Consider the following 16,802-nt stretch of genomic DNA (forward strand, 5'->3'; position numbering starts at 1 on the left):
CCCAGTCAATAGTCCGTCGTCTTTTGTAGTACTGTAGTGCTGTAACTCACGTTATCTGCTTATAAGTTCTCTTTCCCTTTCTACTATAAGTCAACTTCACAGGCTGTTTGCGTTGCTCCTTAAAGTAACAGCTCCAATATAGCCCAAACCATTGCTGTCCTAACCGTGTTCGCAATTTCAAATTGGCCCTTCTAAGCCACCGTCGTGTCTCTACTCCAGCTTCCACTTTCCGACAACGCCCCAAAGTCCAAAAGCAAGCCACACTTCACAGAAAGTCTCACACCAAATGGTCGCCAATTAACTTCGCAAATAAACCAACAGCTTTACAATTCTCCTCCACAAAAGGGAAAGGGAAGAAGCCATCCACTTATTCATTGCATGGTCGCCTTCCTTCCTGCTGTCACAGCCGCCGCCGCCACTGCCGATGTTTTCGTGCAGATCAAACACCTCCTCCTCACAGACGGGACGGGGAGGACTTGCTAGACGGCGGGGACCCCACCTTCAATTGAAGCCGTCTAAACCGGCACCACCCAGGTGCCCGAGCAAGGGGAAAATGAGAAAAATCGTGCCTCTCGTCACCCGACCTCCACAAGCCGCCTCCGTGGACCGGTGGCTGGAGCTAATTCGTCTTCCGACGCTTTTCAGCCTTCGGGAAATTAAGGTAGGGGGGATTGACGGAGAGCCAGCCTGGCTCCTCCTCTCCCCTCGCCCCTTCAATGTACTCTCGCTCTTCAACAGAGTGAGTACGGACCTAAGACAGGCCCCCCTAGAAGGCTGGTATTCGACAGGCTTCAGAGCCAGTCCGAAACGCTGCCGCTCCGCTCCGCCATAAAACCGGAAGCACACATTGGATACTAGAAATTGATTGGCAAGGGAAAGCAATCACACTTGAATTCCGGGCTACATTGATGCGCGCCGCGCGGAGTAGCCTGGGGGCTTGCCCAGTCGCCTCCGCTACTGGCAGTGAAGGCCAACGCCTTTGCGCAATAACGCAATGGCGAAATGATGTATTATTGCAATCGTGAGCTAACGCAATACACTACACTGAGCTTATACGGAGCTTTCCGGTGTTCTAACCTTGGTTGGAAGAGGCTTTCTTGTACAATCGGCCTGTCGGGCGCTTGGAATGGTCGCCCCCCCCCCAGTATCCAGCCTGCCCTGCCAAAAGTGAAGTCTGATCCTCCGCAGAGCATGCGCAATGCGGGGTCTCCGATTTTGTCCGAACCCATTCGTGTTCAGGGTCACATGCTCTGAGGAGACCCTATCCTGAAAGATCTCTTGGGCAATCATGCAAACCATTAGGGAAAAAGGATTCTGGGAGAGGACATGCACACTTTTTGTTTAGGTTTATACAGTTTGTGGCACAACAATAACCACCATGAGCATAACACTTCTGCATGACCAGATCCTACAAAGCTTTTCTGTCTTTCTCTGTATTTCTCACTCCTATTTGAAAGTGAGTTGGTGCCCATGCCCTGCAGCCTTCGCAGCGGTGGGGGCCATGTTCTCCGGAAGTCACAGTCATTGTGTCTACACCCCGAACCGGGGAGTATGGCTGCAGTGGCCTCTCCCATTGCAATGGGTTCGGGGAAGTAGACTCGATGGCTACTTCCTGTTTTTAATGGGAGTCCTTAGGGCTCCGGAGGGCCACTTTAAGAGTGGCCCTCTTTTAGGGCCGACTGGAGTCCCTCCCTGGTTGGGAGGGGGGGACTCCCCCTTTACTTGGTAAAAGATAGAATTATAGATCCCTATATCCAAGCTGTCACTCAATCTCGCATTCCCCTGTAGTCAGCCGGTTCTTTGGCTGATCGGGGGAGGGATCTTGGTTGTGTGGTGACCTCTGTTTCCTGTGAGGCCATTCCCTTAGTCCGCTTGCCATAACTGGCCCGTGGGCGGGAGAAATGCTAATGAACATTTGCAAGCTATTCTGGGAGATCGTTCTTCCTTAGTCACTTCTACTTGACAGTACAGTGGAAGCTATGGGTAAGGGCGTGCTGAGTGGGACTTGCTACCACATTGGGTGGACTTCTCCGAGCCCATACCGTAATGAGAGAGGCCTAAGCCTCAACGCCTCTTGCTTTGGAGGTTCTGTGCTCTGCTCTCTAGAGCACCAAAACACACCACCACAAAAAGGGTGATCTGAATCCATACTCCTTGGTTCGTGTCCCCTAATTTTTCCAAAAACCGGCCCACCATGGACTGGTCCCCTTTTTCAGTAAAAGAATAGACACACAAATAAACATATCCGTTCAGAATCCCATTTTCAGCTACCCCTCCCGCCCGGGAGATGGCGACCGGCGACCTCACACGTCATGCATCCCGCCGATCGCCGCCTCCTACCGGCAGACAGGGCAGTTTGCTGAGGCGCCAGGGAGGGGATTAACAAAGAATTAACACTAGTGGCTACAAGGGACTCCATCTCCCACCATCCTTTGCTTCCCAGCCAGAGTTGGGGCATGCGCAAGAGGGAATTATGCAAATGCATCAAGCCGGCGGTGTCTTGGGAGCGGTGGGGCAATGGCTTCTGCAAGTTAAAAATCTTACATAGGGGTGAATGGGAACCGAGGGGATTCCACAAATCCATAGATTGGATACGGGGAGTTGATACACAAAAGGGAATCCGGCTGACTTTTGTCTGCTTATGACCTTTTCGGCAGTCCCTGGGATAGGGACCCCAGAGAGAAGGCAGGCTACTTCAGCCTTAGACTAAACCGGTCCCTGCTGCTGTGAAGCTTGCAGGGCCGCACAACCGGGGTCTCAAAGGGTCAGTTGAACTGAAGCGCATGGCCGCCAACCATTATTGTGATTTGGTCCCATGCCTTCTAAGCCTCGTGGTCTGGAGTTGATCTCCTTGCGGCTGGAAATGGCCGCAACGGATCAGTTTTAGGAGTATGCAAGGTATCTCTTGCTACTGCTGGTATACTCTCTGGTTCGGTTCCCCGTCTCCCAGGGCTTTACAGCCCTTCCTTAAAATGTAAAAGAAAGATCTCAAAAAGTGAAAAGGGGAAGAATCCCACACCTATACCAGTGGGGCAACGAGAGGCTTCTTAAGTTGGAGCCAATTATGCCTTTATTGCGCAGTCGCTTTCCATAACCCCAGGCTCAAATAGTTTCCGCAGTAGCATCGACTTGAGTGCGATGGCCTTAATTTTTTTTCTTTAAGCGCATGTCTGGTGTCACTACTACGTGATAACGTAACAAGAGTCGCGATTTCGATATATCGCTATTACGCAATAAACTAAAATATATTTTAAAAATTGGCACGCACGTTTCGGAAGGGCCCCCCCCCCCCATTAAGCACAGGCATTAAAACTTCAATAAGCAGAACACACCTGCGCCATCGGTAGCCTCCACTTGCACCGTCTCATCTTCAGTCGGTCCCGTGAAAAGAAGTAGCGTTTCAGTCGGTGCGGGTGCATTGGGTTCTTCGGGGCTGCGGGGATCCGGAGGCTCAGAGCTCTGTGTTACCCTTTTGGGCCACACATCCGCATCCCCATGGAGTATGGCATCAATCTCTTCATATCTTGCCCTGTCTTAGAATTGAGCCCGACCACCTTCTTGTATTCTAGATGAAGGGCTTTCGTTTTATTACGGCACTCCTGTGTGGTCCTATTGTGACCGCGGGAACGCATCTCGGAAGCAATCTCCTCGTACAGATCGATATTTCTGTGAGACTGCCTCAAGGCTATCTGGATCCTTCGCTCGCCCCAGATGGCAAGCAGATCCAGCGTCTCATGCCTCCTCCACGAAAGACCTCATGCAGCAGCCATGTCCCCTCGTTGCTGAGGATCGCGATGCACGCTTTTAAATGTGTCGATTCACACAGATGTGTTTCTCCATTTGCACTACTTTTCGGAAAAGATCGCCTAACATACTGGAAAATCTTCATACATTTCTAAACTGCTCACATCCCTAGTCAATGCTGTTAACATCTATCTTTAAAAAATCACTTCTGCTTAGGAATACAGGCGCTAATAAGCAATTCTTTCAAGTTCCTTCCTTCGATGGTGCAGTGATATGCATTTTGTTTGTGGCGGGAAGCTGGAAGCGGGAAGCGCTGTTGCGACTCAGCAACGATTGCCCGTTCAAATGCTCCAGAGCGCTCAGGAAGCGTCTTGTTCCGGATTAAAAGCGGTAGCTAATTAATCCGTGAGCAAGGCGCATCAGCGCGGGACGGGCACGGGCTAAGCACGCTTCACAGATGCGGACGTGTGAGCGTCAGGGTAAAATCCGACATGTTTGCGGGCTCAACTCATGCCCGTAGCGGGGGTTTTTGGACGTCTGACCGCACCCTAGGCGACCTTCGGGGCGGTCGAGTAAGCTTTTGGCATGTTGCTACAACCCCCCACACAAAGCGACAAGAAAGCTCTTTTTTTAAAACAAAAAAGAGAGTTTATTTAAAGATAGGCTTAAAAATTATCATTAAGAGCAGTGAGCCAAAACAATAACGTTGCAAAATATACTTAACTAAAAGCACCATATGGTTCCATAGAAATCAGGCAACAAAGTCCATTGAATCCACAAACAGGGAGCCCCAGCGTAGAGTCTAGGGTCCCAGAGTCTAGTCCAACCATCCCGTAGAGGGCCCAGAGCAAAGAAAAAGGTAGTCTTTTATTCTTAAGGAGCCCTGTGGGTAGATTCGAAAAACCCAATCAGAACTCAACTCCACAAAATAACATTAATGAGACCCAGATATAGGTGTCAGCCACAGGTGTCTCCCTTCAGTTCCCTGGGCAACAAATCTGCAGGTGCACCAACTCAAGGCCCTCTCTAATGGGCCTGACCTTTAGGCTCCAGGGCTTTGCCAAAGAAAAATAAAACATTTAAAAATTTATGAGCAGGCCTCAAGCATGCCCAAACTTAAAGTTAAGAGGAACCATATATATAATTTTGGTCCACAGCATTACACTCATAAAAAGAACTGAAGAGGGAGGAGGGAAATGTATAGGAGGGAGTGTAGGACTCAGTTGCAGTGAATGGGCATGACCTAGGACTTGCTTGTCCTCAGTGCACAGAAATTAGAATAATCTGATACCATAAATATTTTTGTGAAATGATTTGGAAAATATTTGAACACCTTGTCTTAAAATATATTTATTCATCATGTTAAAATAAAGAGTTCCATATTCAATTTCTTTCCTTTTCTTTTTTTTCAATTGTTCCAATTTTTCAGAAAAAACAAAACAAAACAAAAGCTTCAGGGAAAAAAAGGGGATAAACATCCCCCCCCCCCGAATTTTTTCTATTTTCCCCGGGTGTTCACACCTCTACCCTCTCCACAACAGACACCCTGTGGGCAATGCCCCCTTTAAGCTGTGGATAATTGTGAGCAAAAAGTCTACTTGGTGAGTTACTGGCATTAAAGTTGTGAGCAAGTGATTTGGCTATTGCATAAATTAGTTTGCTGTAGGGCCATCCTTCATGACCTAAGACAAAAATGTGTGAGCCACAGGCTAAAAAACTGTGAGTTAGCTCACACTAACTCAGCTTAGAGGGAACACTGTCTGTGGGGTAGGTGGGGCTGAGAGAGCTCTCCCAGAACTGCTCTTGAGCAGAACAGCCTTGAGAGAACTTGTGGTTAACCCAAGGTCACATCAGCAAGGGCATGTGGAGGAGTGGGGAATCAAGCCTGGTTCTCCCAGATAAGAATATGTACACTTAAACACTACACCAAACTGGAGCCCTTGCTGCTCTTTCTGGCCCTGCCATTGTTTCCCTACCTGGCTGCTGTGGATCAGTTCTCTCAGTGCTCCCTCCCTCCAACTATTGTTCCCTGGGTTGGTAGGGGAGTCAAATTGGGGTCAAGGCCTGGACCTGGACCAAGATCAAGCAAGTACTGTTAGCAATTGCAGCCCGAGCACAGAGGTAACCCAGCTCCCAAGGCATTTCAGCCATTTGTCACTGACCCAAAAGAAGTCCTGAGATTAGCTCACCTTAATCATAGCCTGTGGTAGGGTTGCCAAGTCCAATTCAAGAAATATCTGGGGACTTTGGGGGTGGAGCCAGGAGACGTTGGGGGTAGAGCCAGGAGACATTGGGGGCGGAGCCAGGAACAAGGGTGTGACAAGCATAATTGAACTCCAAGAGAGTTCGGGCCATCACATTTAAAGGGACAGCACACCTTTTTAAATGTCTTCCTTCCATAGGAAATAATGGATAGGGGCACCTTCTTTTGGGGCTCATAGAATTGGACCCCCCGGTCCAATTGTTTTGAAACTTGGGGGGTACTTTGGGGAGAGGAGCTAGATACTATATTGAAAATTTGGTGTTTCTACCTAAAAAAAACAGCTCCCCCAGAGCCCCCGAAACCTCCAGAACAATTGCCCATTATACCCTATGAGAATCGATCTCCACATTTCCCTCTCCTCCCCCCTTCCCTCCCCCCTGTTTCTGGCAAATCTGATGCAGGGGATTGGCCTCTCTACTCACGAGTTGCTGCCAGCTTCTTCACAGCAACACAGACACACCATCCCAAATTGAAGCCTTTCAATCAAGCGTCCAAAGGTGCAAAGGCACATGGTCCTTTGCGGGTGGGGCGGGGCTTCCCCCCCGCCAGCCAGCTGACTGGGGGTGGGAAGCAGTCTGGGAAAACAGAAGAATGGCTGCTGTGATCAGGGCTGGGAAGAGAAGGGCAAGGAGAAGCTGCTGGGATCGCGGCTGGGTGGGAAGGGCCACCATTCCCCCTCCTCCCCCCACTTTCCGGATTTTTGGCCAATGGGGGGAGGAGGCTCCAAAACGGGGGTCCCCCACCCAGGTGGGGGATTTGGGAAGCTTAGCCTGTGGACACTTGTAAAAGAACAAGAGCTTCCTTTATGCAACAATGAAGAATTAAAATAAGAGATGCAAATGGGTTTTTTCATCTGTCCTCAAATATTCTTAATGACCATGCCTCCTAAAACATTGATCATGTTGAAACACAAGATCAGATACAGCAGATAATAAACTGATGATCCCAAAGCCAATTGTTGGATGCCAGTTTTCCCATTCCTAAATAATAGCTATGCAAATATCTCAGAACCAATCAGAATACAGTCCTTTTTCCAATTATATCTAGGAGTTCCTTTAATGCTTGGCACTATTCCTGTTTCGGGGAGCAAAGCCTCTGGTGTTTCTCTTGCTATTAGCTACTGAACAACCTCCCTCCCCCATGGCTCTTCTTTGGAGTATATTCTCACATGTAGCAGCTTTTCTGCTTGCTGCTTTCTTACTGTTGCTGGCATGGTCTATATATTATCATTTTTCTACAACTGAAGTCTCTCCTGGAATTTGCCAGCCTCTAAAAGTGCGGTTCCTTCACATCTCTGTGGTCATGGTCTTTGGCTTGGTAAGTTGCCTTGAGGAGGCTGAACTTTAACTGTGGAAGATGTGGCTTTTAAAGAGCCATGGAAGGTCGACAATGGTAGCCTATATTTAAAGATTTCCATTGATAGTTATTATTGGGTGAAGATTTATTCAGGAAGCAGTGGCAGAGTTGAGTTTGATCGATCAGGTCTGGCTCTGCTTCTTGGACAACTCACCGCCCAACCAGAATTCCCATGCTTATAATTTGTCCCATAAATGTAAGCCTCCATCAGGATAAAGTTATGGTTTTAGGAAACAGGAAATGTCTCCTCCTTCACTTCCTCAACTTAAACTGTTGCGTTGGTACATGATTTTGAAGAGTCTTTAGAAACTGAGGTGGTATAACTGTATTTTTTTTAATTTTTCTTCTCTTGTTCCTCCTCATTGCCAAAAAGAATTATGTTTTCTGGAAAATTGGTCTTTGCCGATGGCTTGCCATGGTGCGGTTTATGTTCGATGGAATTCCTCCATTTAATGATCCAACCCTGTCCATTAAAAATACATACTTTGAAGGTGTATTTGTGAGGATTTACCAACCCAAAGAACCATCTGTTAATCAGAGGAGGGGAATTGTGTATATCCATGGAGGAAGTGGAATCATGGGGAGCATTGGTAAGAAAATGTTTGTTTGTTTTTTCAGATTTTTAAAACGAAAACTCTGCTTCCTTTTTTTGTTTTTGTATTTTAAGTTTTAACTAAGTAAAAGAAAGAAAAAGAAAAGCATACATATAATAGAAGGCTTCTGATTTTCTATACAACAAATATAAGTTTAATTACAAAGTTTTTCCTTGCTCTATACATAGAACAAAGAACTCTCTTTTTTTGTATCTTAATATCTAAGTCATCAAAACCACCAATCAAGTCATTGTTGTCTTTTTCCTGCAAAAAGTCTATCAGGGTTTTCCAATCTGTAATAAATGAGCAATTTGTCTTTTCTTTAACAAATGCAGTTGATTTAACCCAAGGCTTTTTTTTTGTAGAAAAAGCCCAGCAGGAACTCATTTGCATATTAGGCCACACCCCCTGACAGCACCAATGTTCCACACAGGGCTTTTAAAAAGAAAATCCCAGAAGGAACTCATTTGCATATTAGGCCACACACCCTGACACCAAGACAGCACGAACTGTGTTCATGCTAAAAAAATAAAAAAGCTCTGGTTTAACCTTTGCTGCAAGGTCCAATACCTTCTTCGACCATTCTTGTTTGGCACTTCCATTTCTCTGCATATAATATTTTTGCTGCCTTACTCATGTATAGAAATAGAGCTCCATGGCTTCTTTCCAATCAATTGTCCATTAGTCCTAATAGGAATGACTCTGATTTCAATTGTGTATTAATCTTTAAAATCTTTTACTATTAATATTTGTATTTGTGCCCTTTTTCCTTAAGTTTTACTTAAGATTAGGGTTTATAGTAAATTTCAAAACCTTTATCCACATAAATCCCCACTGTTCAATATTATGTGAGGATAATATTATGTCATGTCCAAGATTTTTGGCTCATTTCGCTATACATTGTTCTTCCTCAGTTTCAAATTTCAATAAGAGTTTATACGTTTTAGCAATAACATGTTTATCACTAGTACATAATTCTATTTCAAAGTCTGACCTTGATTGTTCAAAATTATGATACCTAATTAGCTTTGAATCTTTCCAAAATTTGTAAATGCATAAACCAGCGGCAAGCATGGCCTTTGATTATTAAGTCTTCTCTAGATTTTAATTTGTATTCATCTTGTCACAATTCTAACTTATCATGATACGGTAACCATTTATGTGAACCAATTATTTCTTTTCTAAAATGTCCTACTTATGGTCAGGGCTCTTTTACTAGCAGAAGCTCCTCTGCATATTAGGCTACGCCCCCCTGATATAGCCAATCCTCCAAGAGCTTAGAGGGCTCTTTGTACAGAGCCTACTGTAAGCTCCAGGAGGATTGGCTACATCAGGAGGGCATGGCCTAATATGCAGAGGAGCTCCTGCTAGAAAAAGAGCCCTGCTTATGGTAATAGCCACAATGGTGTTTTCAGGCAGAACCTAGATTTACACTTATTCCATACTCTCAAAATGGCATGTCTAATGTAATGATTATTGAATTCTGCATTAGTTTTTGCTCTATCATACGTCAAATATATATGCCATCAAAATCTCTAATCGTGTCCTTCTAACTCTAATCTTTTTTTGAGGGGGGGGGGGGGTTAAAAACAAAATCCAGTCCTTCATCTGTACCACTACAGAAAATTATAACAAGGGAGAGCTTCATGGGAAGGAAAGTAAACCCAAAGTAATACTGCAAACAGTTCACTGAAAGGGAAGATTAGGGTTGCTTGAGTAGAAGTGCTGCAAATTCTATAGGGGGCACCACCCCTGTGCCCCCCATTCTGGCTACAGCCCCAAATGCATTTGATTTTTCCTACCTAAATGCAGAACTTTACATTTATCCCTATTAAAATTCATTTTATATGTTTTTGCCCAGTTTTCCAGCCTGTCAAGATCATCCTGTATCCTGACTCTGTCTACTACTATATTTGTGACCCCTCCCAATTTAGTATCATCTGCAAATTTAATAAGCATTTCTTCTATTCTTTCATCCAAATCATTTATAAAGATGTTGAACAAAACAGGCCTCAGAACAGATCCTTGAAGCACTCCACTTGTCACTCCTCTCCAAGAGGGCAAGGAACCACTCACAAGCGATCTGTCAACCAGTTACAGACCCACCTAGCAGTAACAGGATCCAAACCATATTTTACCAACTTGTCAACAAGAATGGCATGTGGAACCTTATCAAAAGCCTTACTGAAATCAAGATAAACTATGTCTACAGAATTCCTCTAATCCAGCAAGGTAACTTTCTCAAAAAAGGAGATCAGGGTAGTCTGACATGACTTGTTCTTGAGAAACCCATGCTGGGTCTTAGTAACCACAGCCATCTTATCATGAGAGCCAAGTTGGTGTAGTGGTTAAGTGCACAGACTCTTATCGGGGAGATCTGGGTTTGATTACCCACTCCTCCACTTGCAGCTGCTGGAATGGCCTTGGGTCAGCCATAGCTCTCACAGAGTTGTCCTTGAAATGGCAGATGCTGAGAGAGTTATCTCAGCCCCACCCACCTCACAAAGGTGTCTGTTGTGGGGCAAGAAGATAAAGGAGATTGTAAGCTGCTCTGAGGCTCTGATTCAGAGAGAAGGGTAGGGTATAAATCTATGGTCTTCTTCTTCATTATCTCAGAGCTGAACTTGCCTCATTTGGTTGTTGCTAGAATTAAATTTATTTTTACTGATTAATTAATTTACTTACTTCCTCTTTCTCCCCAAAGGGGATCACATCTTTCTCCTTACCTCCATTCTTCACAACAACTCTCTGAGTTAGGGTTGCCATGTGCAACTCAAGAAATATCTAGGGACTTTGGGGATGGAGCCAGGAGAGTTTGAGGGTGGAGCCAGGAGCAAGGGTGTGACTCTGAAGGGAGTTCTGGCAATCACATTTAAAGGGACTGTGCTCCTTTTAAATGCCTTCCCTCTATTTGGAAATAATAAAAGATAAGGGCACCTTCTTTGGGGGCTCATAGAATTGGACCCCTGGTCCAATCTTTTCAAAACTTGAGGAGAATATTTTGAGGAGAGGCACCAGATGCTATACTGAAAATTTGGTGCCTCTACCTCAAAAAGCAGCCCCTCCAGAGCCCCAGATACCCATGGATCAATTATATCCTATAGGAATCAGTCTCCATAGGGTATAATGGAGTACCCAGGAGATATTTCCCTCCACCCCTCTCCTTGCTTTCTGATAACCCTGAAGCAGGGGGAGGGCCTTCAGACTGGGGAATCCTTTGCCCCCAACGGGGGATTGGCAACCTACTCTGAGGCCGATTCTGCACTGGGCAAAAGACCCAGTAATACTACCCTCTCAGGTGGTTCAATCCACACTGAAAACTGGCCTCACTCCTGTCTAGCTCCTGCTTTTTCGCTAGGATCTACACTTGAAATCCTGGAACAGGCGTGAAGCTGCTTTAACGTCGGTGTTGCTGCTTACTATCCAAGAGCTGTTTTAAGAGGACTTTCAGCCGCTTTTATTCTTTCTGTAGCTTTTCTTCATCACCACCAGCAGGTGGCGCTTCCTGCAGCAATCATCATTGGTCAGCTCCTATGTGACGTTCATTTCGTCCCTCCTTCTGCTTCGACCGCTGAAATGCGTCTCTTTGCTCATCACATTGGTGCAAAAGTTCTCCAACTGTAAAGATGGAAGGAGTTCCCAATTTTTTGCATTTTCTGCACTTTTGGGGGGCACTGAGAGGGTGTGATTGGCCTAAGTGAGCTTCCATAGTAGAGTGGGGATTCAAACCTGGGGCTCCATATCTTGATACGATAGTCTAACTGCTATAACACCCTGGTTGAGGGGCTCATGGAAGCTTGTTTGAATTCATTGGAGAAAAGGTACAATGTAAATGAAAACAATCAAGCGGAAGAAAATATAGTTCATATAGAGGTAATTAATAAGTAGTCTACAAGTAGTAGGGACTGTTTTTATGTGGCATTTGGGTTGTTTGCAAGATGTACATGGTCCAAGATGCATACAGAGGGCATCCCTGTCTTGAGTTCTTGTTCTATGTCCCAGAAGCCCTGTACTGCAAGAAAAAGCTCTTAGCAGGAAGAAGCTTGTGAACCAAATCCTCCAAAAGCCAAGAAAACATCACTAGGAACCCGAAAAACCCTAGTCAATGATTCACGCAGAATTCCGGGTCCTCAGCTGTCATACTTAGTGTTGTGTATTGATTGTTTTGACTGTTTAACTGCTGCTTTTTTGTGTCTGTTAGTTGACCTTGAAGCATACTTCATTGCCCTCCAGGACCCTGATGTCTACATTCCGATTGGCTGTTCTTTAGAACAAGCCAATTGGGACAGGAGGCATTTCTCTCAGGAAATGCAAGTGAAGGATCCTGAAGAGACTAATAGGGTAGATTGCTGCGCACATAAGGGTGTGTGTTTAATTAGGTCAAATGGATACAAGGAGTGGGGTGGCCTGTTCGTGTTCAGTTCTGCTCTTGTTCAATAGATGTTCTTGCTTACCTCAAGCTGGCTGAACTCACTATATAATACTTAGCAATGCTATCATAAGCACAGATAATGAGGTTGGGGAGTGGGAGAAGCCAAAGAGAGCGCAGAAAGGACAAGGAAAGAAATCTGGGGGGGGAAATATGTGCCAATTTAAACAGGGTATCCTAAGCAAGCTAGAAAATCAGTTAAAGTACCATTGCTAACTTTTACGGTTATTCATATATACAAACAGACAATTCTTTCCAAAAACATAATTTTTCAGATGCTTACGAGAGGCTGTGCCGTTATATTGCCAAGGAAAGCAACTCTGTGCTTGTATCTGTTGGGTAAGTGAATTAACATCTCTTTCATCAACTCCTTATCTTAGCATCATTGTAAGTTTCTGGCATCCAGATGTGACAGGGTTACAAAGTTCTCTTCCAGTTCATTCTCCTCTCCAAATAATAAAAAAAAAGTTGTGCAAAATTGGGTGGGAGGAGGGAGGGGACCACCCTATGGATAATTAAGACTTTGAATTTAAATTTAGAATCGTAGACTTGGAAGAGGCCATATAGGGCATCCTGTCCAACTCCCCGCTCACTGCAGGATCGATCTGGAGGATCCCTGACATGTGTTTGTCCAGACATTGATTGAAGATGGCCAATGAGGGGGAGCTTATCACCTCCCTTGGTGCTGATTCCACTTCTGAACTGCTTTTACTGTACCTATGGAGATCTGGGCCCTACTGGAGCTACTGCCATTTTGTAGGGCCTGCAAGACAGAGCTATTCCGCCGGGCTTATGGCTGAGGCAGCAGGCATCCTATTCCAGCTATTATTCCATCTGTTGGCCTCCCTTGCGGTGACATGGTGTCCTACTGCAGTGCTATCCTGCTACTACTACCATCATTTAGTCTGGGCCTATGATTGTTTACCTTGTATGATGTGCCCTTTCTGCCTGTGGTGCACTCTGTTTACTGTGTTATTATTTTTACTTGTTTGATCTTAATGTAGTGTTTTAACTTCAAACTTAGGTTTTTTTTATTGTTATTATTGTATGTTGTGATCCACCCTGAGCCCATTTACGGGAAAGGGCGGGATATAAACCTACTAAATAAATAAATTCTTAACATTCAGCCAGTGCCTTGCCACTTGTAATTTATTGCAAATTCTGTCCTCTGCTATCAATAGGAATAGCTCCCTGCCCTCTTCTAAGTGATAACTTTGAAATACTTAAAGAGAGCGATCATGTCCCTGTCATGTCAAGTCTGATGTTTCAATAACGAGACCTTCTTGATAAAAAAAGTTTCTAGTTTATTGTAACATGTTGCAAGACTGCAGAAGCAGATTGAGAGACTGGCGAGCATGCACAAAGGGCAAACATTTAAGGTATACATCAAAAGCATTCCTTAGGGTGGGGACACTCTATGCAGGGCACATTCACACATTGTTATTATTTTATCGTTCTCAAGCACCGGCTGGCCTTGGGCATTTTCTGAAGCACCGGCTATCTCTGAGAAGGCACCACAATCTTGTTCCCATATTCTCGTTTCCAAGCATTGCTACATAACAAAGGAGGGAGGAGGGGGGGGGGGAAGGAGAGCTCCAGCTAGCAGCATCTGAATACAGAGTGGTTTTACCCAGGATCCTTTTCCTGAACCAGAGTTGGTGACTGAGCCTCTAAACTACTAAAGCATCATAGCAGACTTGACATGTCAGCCTCCTCTTCTCCAGACTAAACATTCCCAAATCCCTCAGATTTTCCTTGTAGGACTTGGTCTTTAAGCCTCTGATCATCTTCATTGCTCTCTTCCAAACTCGCTCCATACTGCCCACTTCCTTTTTTGACATAAGACCTCCCAAAACTGCACACAGTATGCCACACAGTACCTTTCTTTTCCTCCAAACTTTAAATTCAAAAGCAACAACAATTGAAACCTTAAGTCTGCAAAATTCAATCGATCAATTGCTTAGAAATCAGTAATCAGAATATTTAAGAGATATTCTATCTTTTATATAGTCCTGGCAAGGGATGGGGGAGATCTAATTGGAGAAAGAGAAAGGCCCAGACCTCATTGCCAGCATTGCACAGAAAGTGTTATCAGCACACTAGTGATGCCCAAGTGACACTCTGATATTTGAGCAAAAACTCGATGGTAAAATCAGCCTCTACCATAGAGTTTTTGCCCAAATACCAGAGCATTACTTGTATGTCACTGGCATGATGACATCACTTCCTGTGAAACACCAATGGCCAGGCTTGGTTCTTTCTCTTTCTCCTGTTAAGTTTCTACTGGCCAGCTGATTGGAGGCTAGGGGGGCAGGGTCTGGCAGTGGGTGACCCCATCCACACTGGGAGGTCTGGCAACCCTATACAGGGGAAAGTTTTTACACACTAGGTTCTTTTCTCTGGTGGAGCAGAATCTTAAATAAATTCAGAGCATAGAGGGTTGTGAGTTTTTTGTATTATTGACTTGGTACTTGAGTAAATAAAAAGGCCTGTTGAACTAACTTGAAACAATTCTTGTTTAACTTTTGATGTCAACAGGTATCATGTTGCTCCAGAGAGCCCTTATCCATCACAGTTCAATGAATGTCATGATGCCACCGTTCACTTTATGAAGAATGCAGAGAACTACGGCGTGGACCCTGCCCGTATTATAATTTGTGGGGACAGTTTTGGAGGCACTGTGACTGCTTACCTCTGCCAAGAGCTGAAAAGCAGAACTGATCTGCCTAAAGTCCGTGCTCAGGTGCTTCTCTACCCTTTTCTTCAAGCATTGGACCCTACTTTACCTTCCTATCAGCAAAACTGCTTTAACCCCTTTATATCCCGGATAGAGCTTTTGAAATTTGCTGCACGTTATTTTGATACACCCATATCAATTATCGGCATGGCTATTGCAGGAAACTTAATGCCTGAGAACCTTCTAAAGAAATATAGTAAGTGGGTACATTCAGAGATTGTCCCTTTTAAATTCAGAATCCGAAATCACAATCCAGCCCTGCCTCCTTCTTCAAAAGATAATCTGTTCAATGTGATCATTGAAACACAAGAAAGAAAACTTTCCCCGCTTTTGGCTGATGATTTTTTTTTAGAAGGTCTTCCAGAAACATTCATCTTAACTTGTGAATATGATGTGCTGAGGGATGACGGCTTGTTGTACAAAAAGCGACTGGAAGACAATGGCGTCTCGGTTTTGTGGCACCACCTTGAGGATGCATTTCATAGTATTCTGGTACTGCTTGACCACTGGTTTGTCACTTTCCCCTGTGCCAAAACTGGAACAGATGTTATAGTTAATTATATGAAAACTCTATAAATTGTAATAGGCTTCTAGATTTCCCCAAGATGGAAAAAGAACCTGTAAGGCAAAGTACCCTAATTCCCCCCAACGGTTAATAGATAGATAGATAGATAGATAGATAGATAGATAGATAGATAGATAGATAGATAGATAGATAGATAGATAGATAAATTTATTGTCATTGTTCTCAACAAAAAGAGAGCAACGAAATGAGGTGCTCTTCCACAAACATACCAACACATCAAACACACATATTCATAAACCATTTAAATACATCTAAAACCATTTAAACCATTAAAACCATTTAAATACATCTAAAACAGATAATCATTCATAAAACCATTAAAACCATTTAAATACATCTAAAACAAATAATCATTCATAACCCTGCATTTAACCTAACCACAGCACTTGGATAGAAACTGTCCTTAAATCTGTTTGTCCTAGCCTTCAACACTCTATATCGTCTACCTGACGGTAAGATCTCAAATAGCAAATGGCCCAGATGTGAAGGGTCCCTTAGGATCATTTGTATCTTCCTTTTACATCCCATATTATACAGATCCACCAATGAGGGGAGAGAACATCCACAAATCTTTTGTGCTCTTCTCGTCACTCTTTGGAGCACCCTTCTCTCTGCTTCCGTGCAGCTCCCAAACCACACGCAGAGGCAATAAGATAAAATGCTCTCAATGGAACTACGATAAAAGGCAACCAGCAGACTCCCTGACAGTTGTAGTGATCTTAAGAGTCTTAAGTAGTATAGTCGTTGCTGGGCCTTTTTCTCTAGAGCTAAAGTATTTGCCCCCCATGTTAGATCCTGTTTCATGGTAATTCCCAGAAACTTCCATTCTGTCACCTGTTCTACCATAACACCATCAATAAACAACGGCTGGATGTCCAAACTACTCTTCCTGTAATCCACTATAATTTCCTTCGTCTTATTTATATTAAAAATAAGATTATTTACTTTACACCAAAGGGACAGCTGTTGAACTTCCCTCCTATACGCAGACTCATCATTCTCAGAGATGAGCCCTACCAATGTGATTATTAGAAGGCCTACTCTGGCTCACTCGATGTCCATGATTTGGACCTTCCTGCAGATACCATCCATGT

General features: G+C 44.3%; 1 protein-coding gene across 1 annotated transcript; it reads left to right on the plus strand.

Moving 5' to 3' along the window:
- Positions 1 to 553: 553 nt before the first annotated feature.
- On the plus strand, positions 554 to 15,698 carry LOC132587339 (arylacetamide deacetylase-like 4). Its single transcript, XM_060259614.1, has 5 exons — positions 554 to 743; positions 7,182 to 7,324; positions 7,737 to 7,953; positions 12,661 to 12,724; positions 14,924 to 15,698. Exons 1-5 carry the CDS (start codon positions 554 to 556, stop codon positions 15,696 to 15,698), a joined length of 1,389 nt encoding a protein of 462 aa, XP_060115597.1.
- The last annotated feature ends 1,104 nt before the right edge of the window (positions 15,699 to 16,802 follow it).

The sequence above is a fragment of the Heteronotia binoei genome, chromosome 18 (assembly GCF_032191835.1).
Source record: "Heteronotia binoei isolate CCM8104 ecotype False Entrance Well chromosome 18, APGP_CSIRO_Hbin_v1, whole genome shotgun sequence".
In the NCBI taxonomy this organism is placed as follows: Eukaryota; Metazoa; Chordata; class Lepidosauria; order Squamata; family Gekkonidae; genus Heteronotia; species Heteronotia binoei.

Bases quoted from the DNA above. Each gene is read 5' to 3' on its own strand.
- LOC132587339 (XM_060259614.1), top strand. From the start codon at position 554: ATGAGAAAAATCGTGCCTCTCGTCACCCGACCTCCACAAGCCGCCTCC. The intron at 7,954-12,660 runs GTAAGAAAATGT...ATAATTTTTCAG, and splicing joins TGGAATCATGGGGAGCATTG to ATGCTTACGAGAGGCTGTGC. The intron at 12,725-14,923 runs GTAAGTGAATTA...TGATGTCAACAG, and splicing joins TCTGTGCTTGTATCTGTTGG to GTATCATGTTGCTCCAGAGA.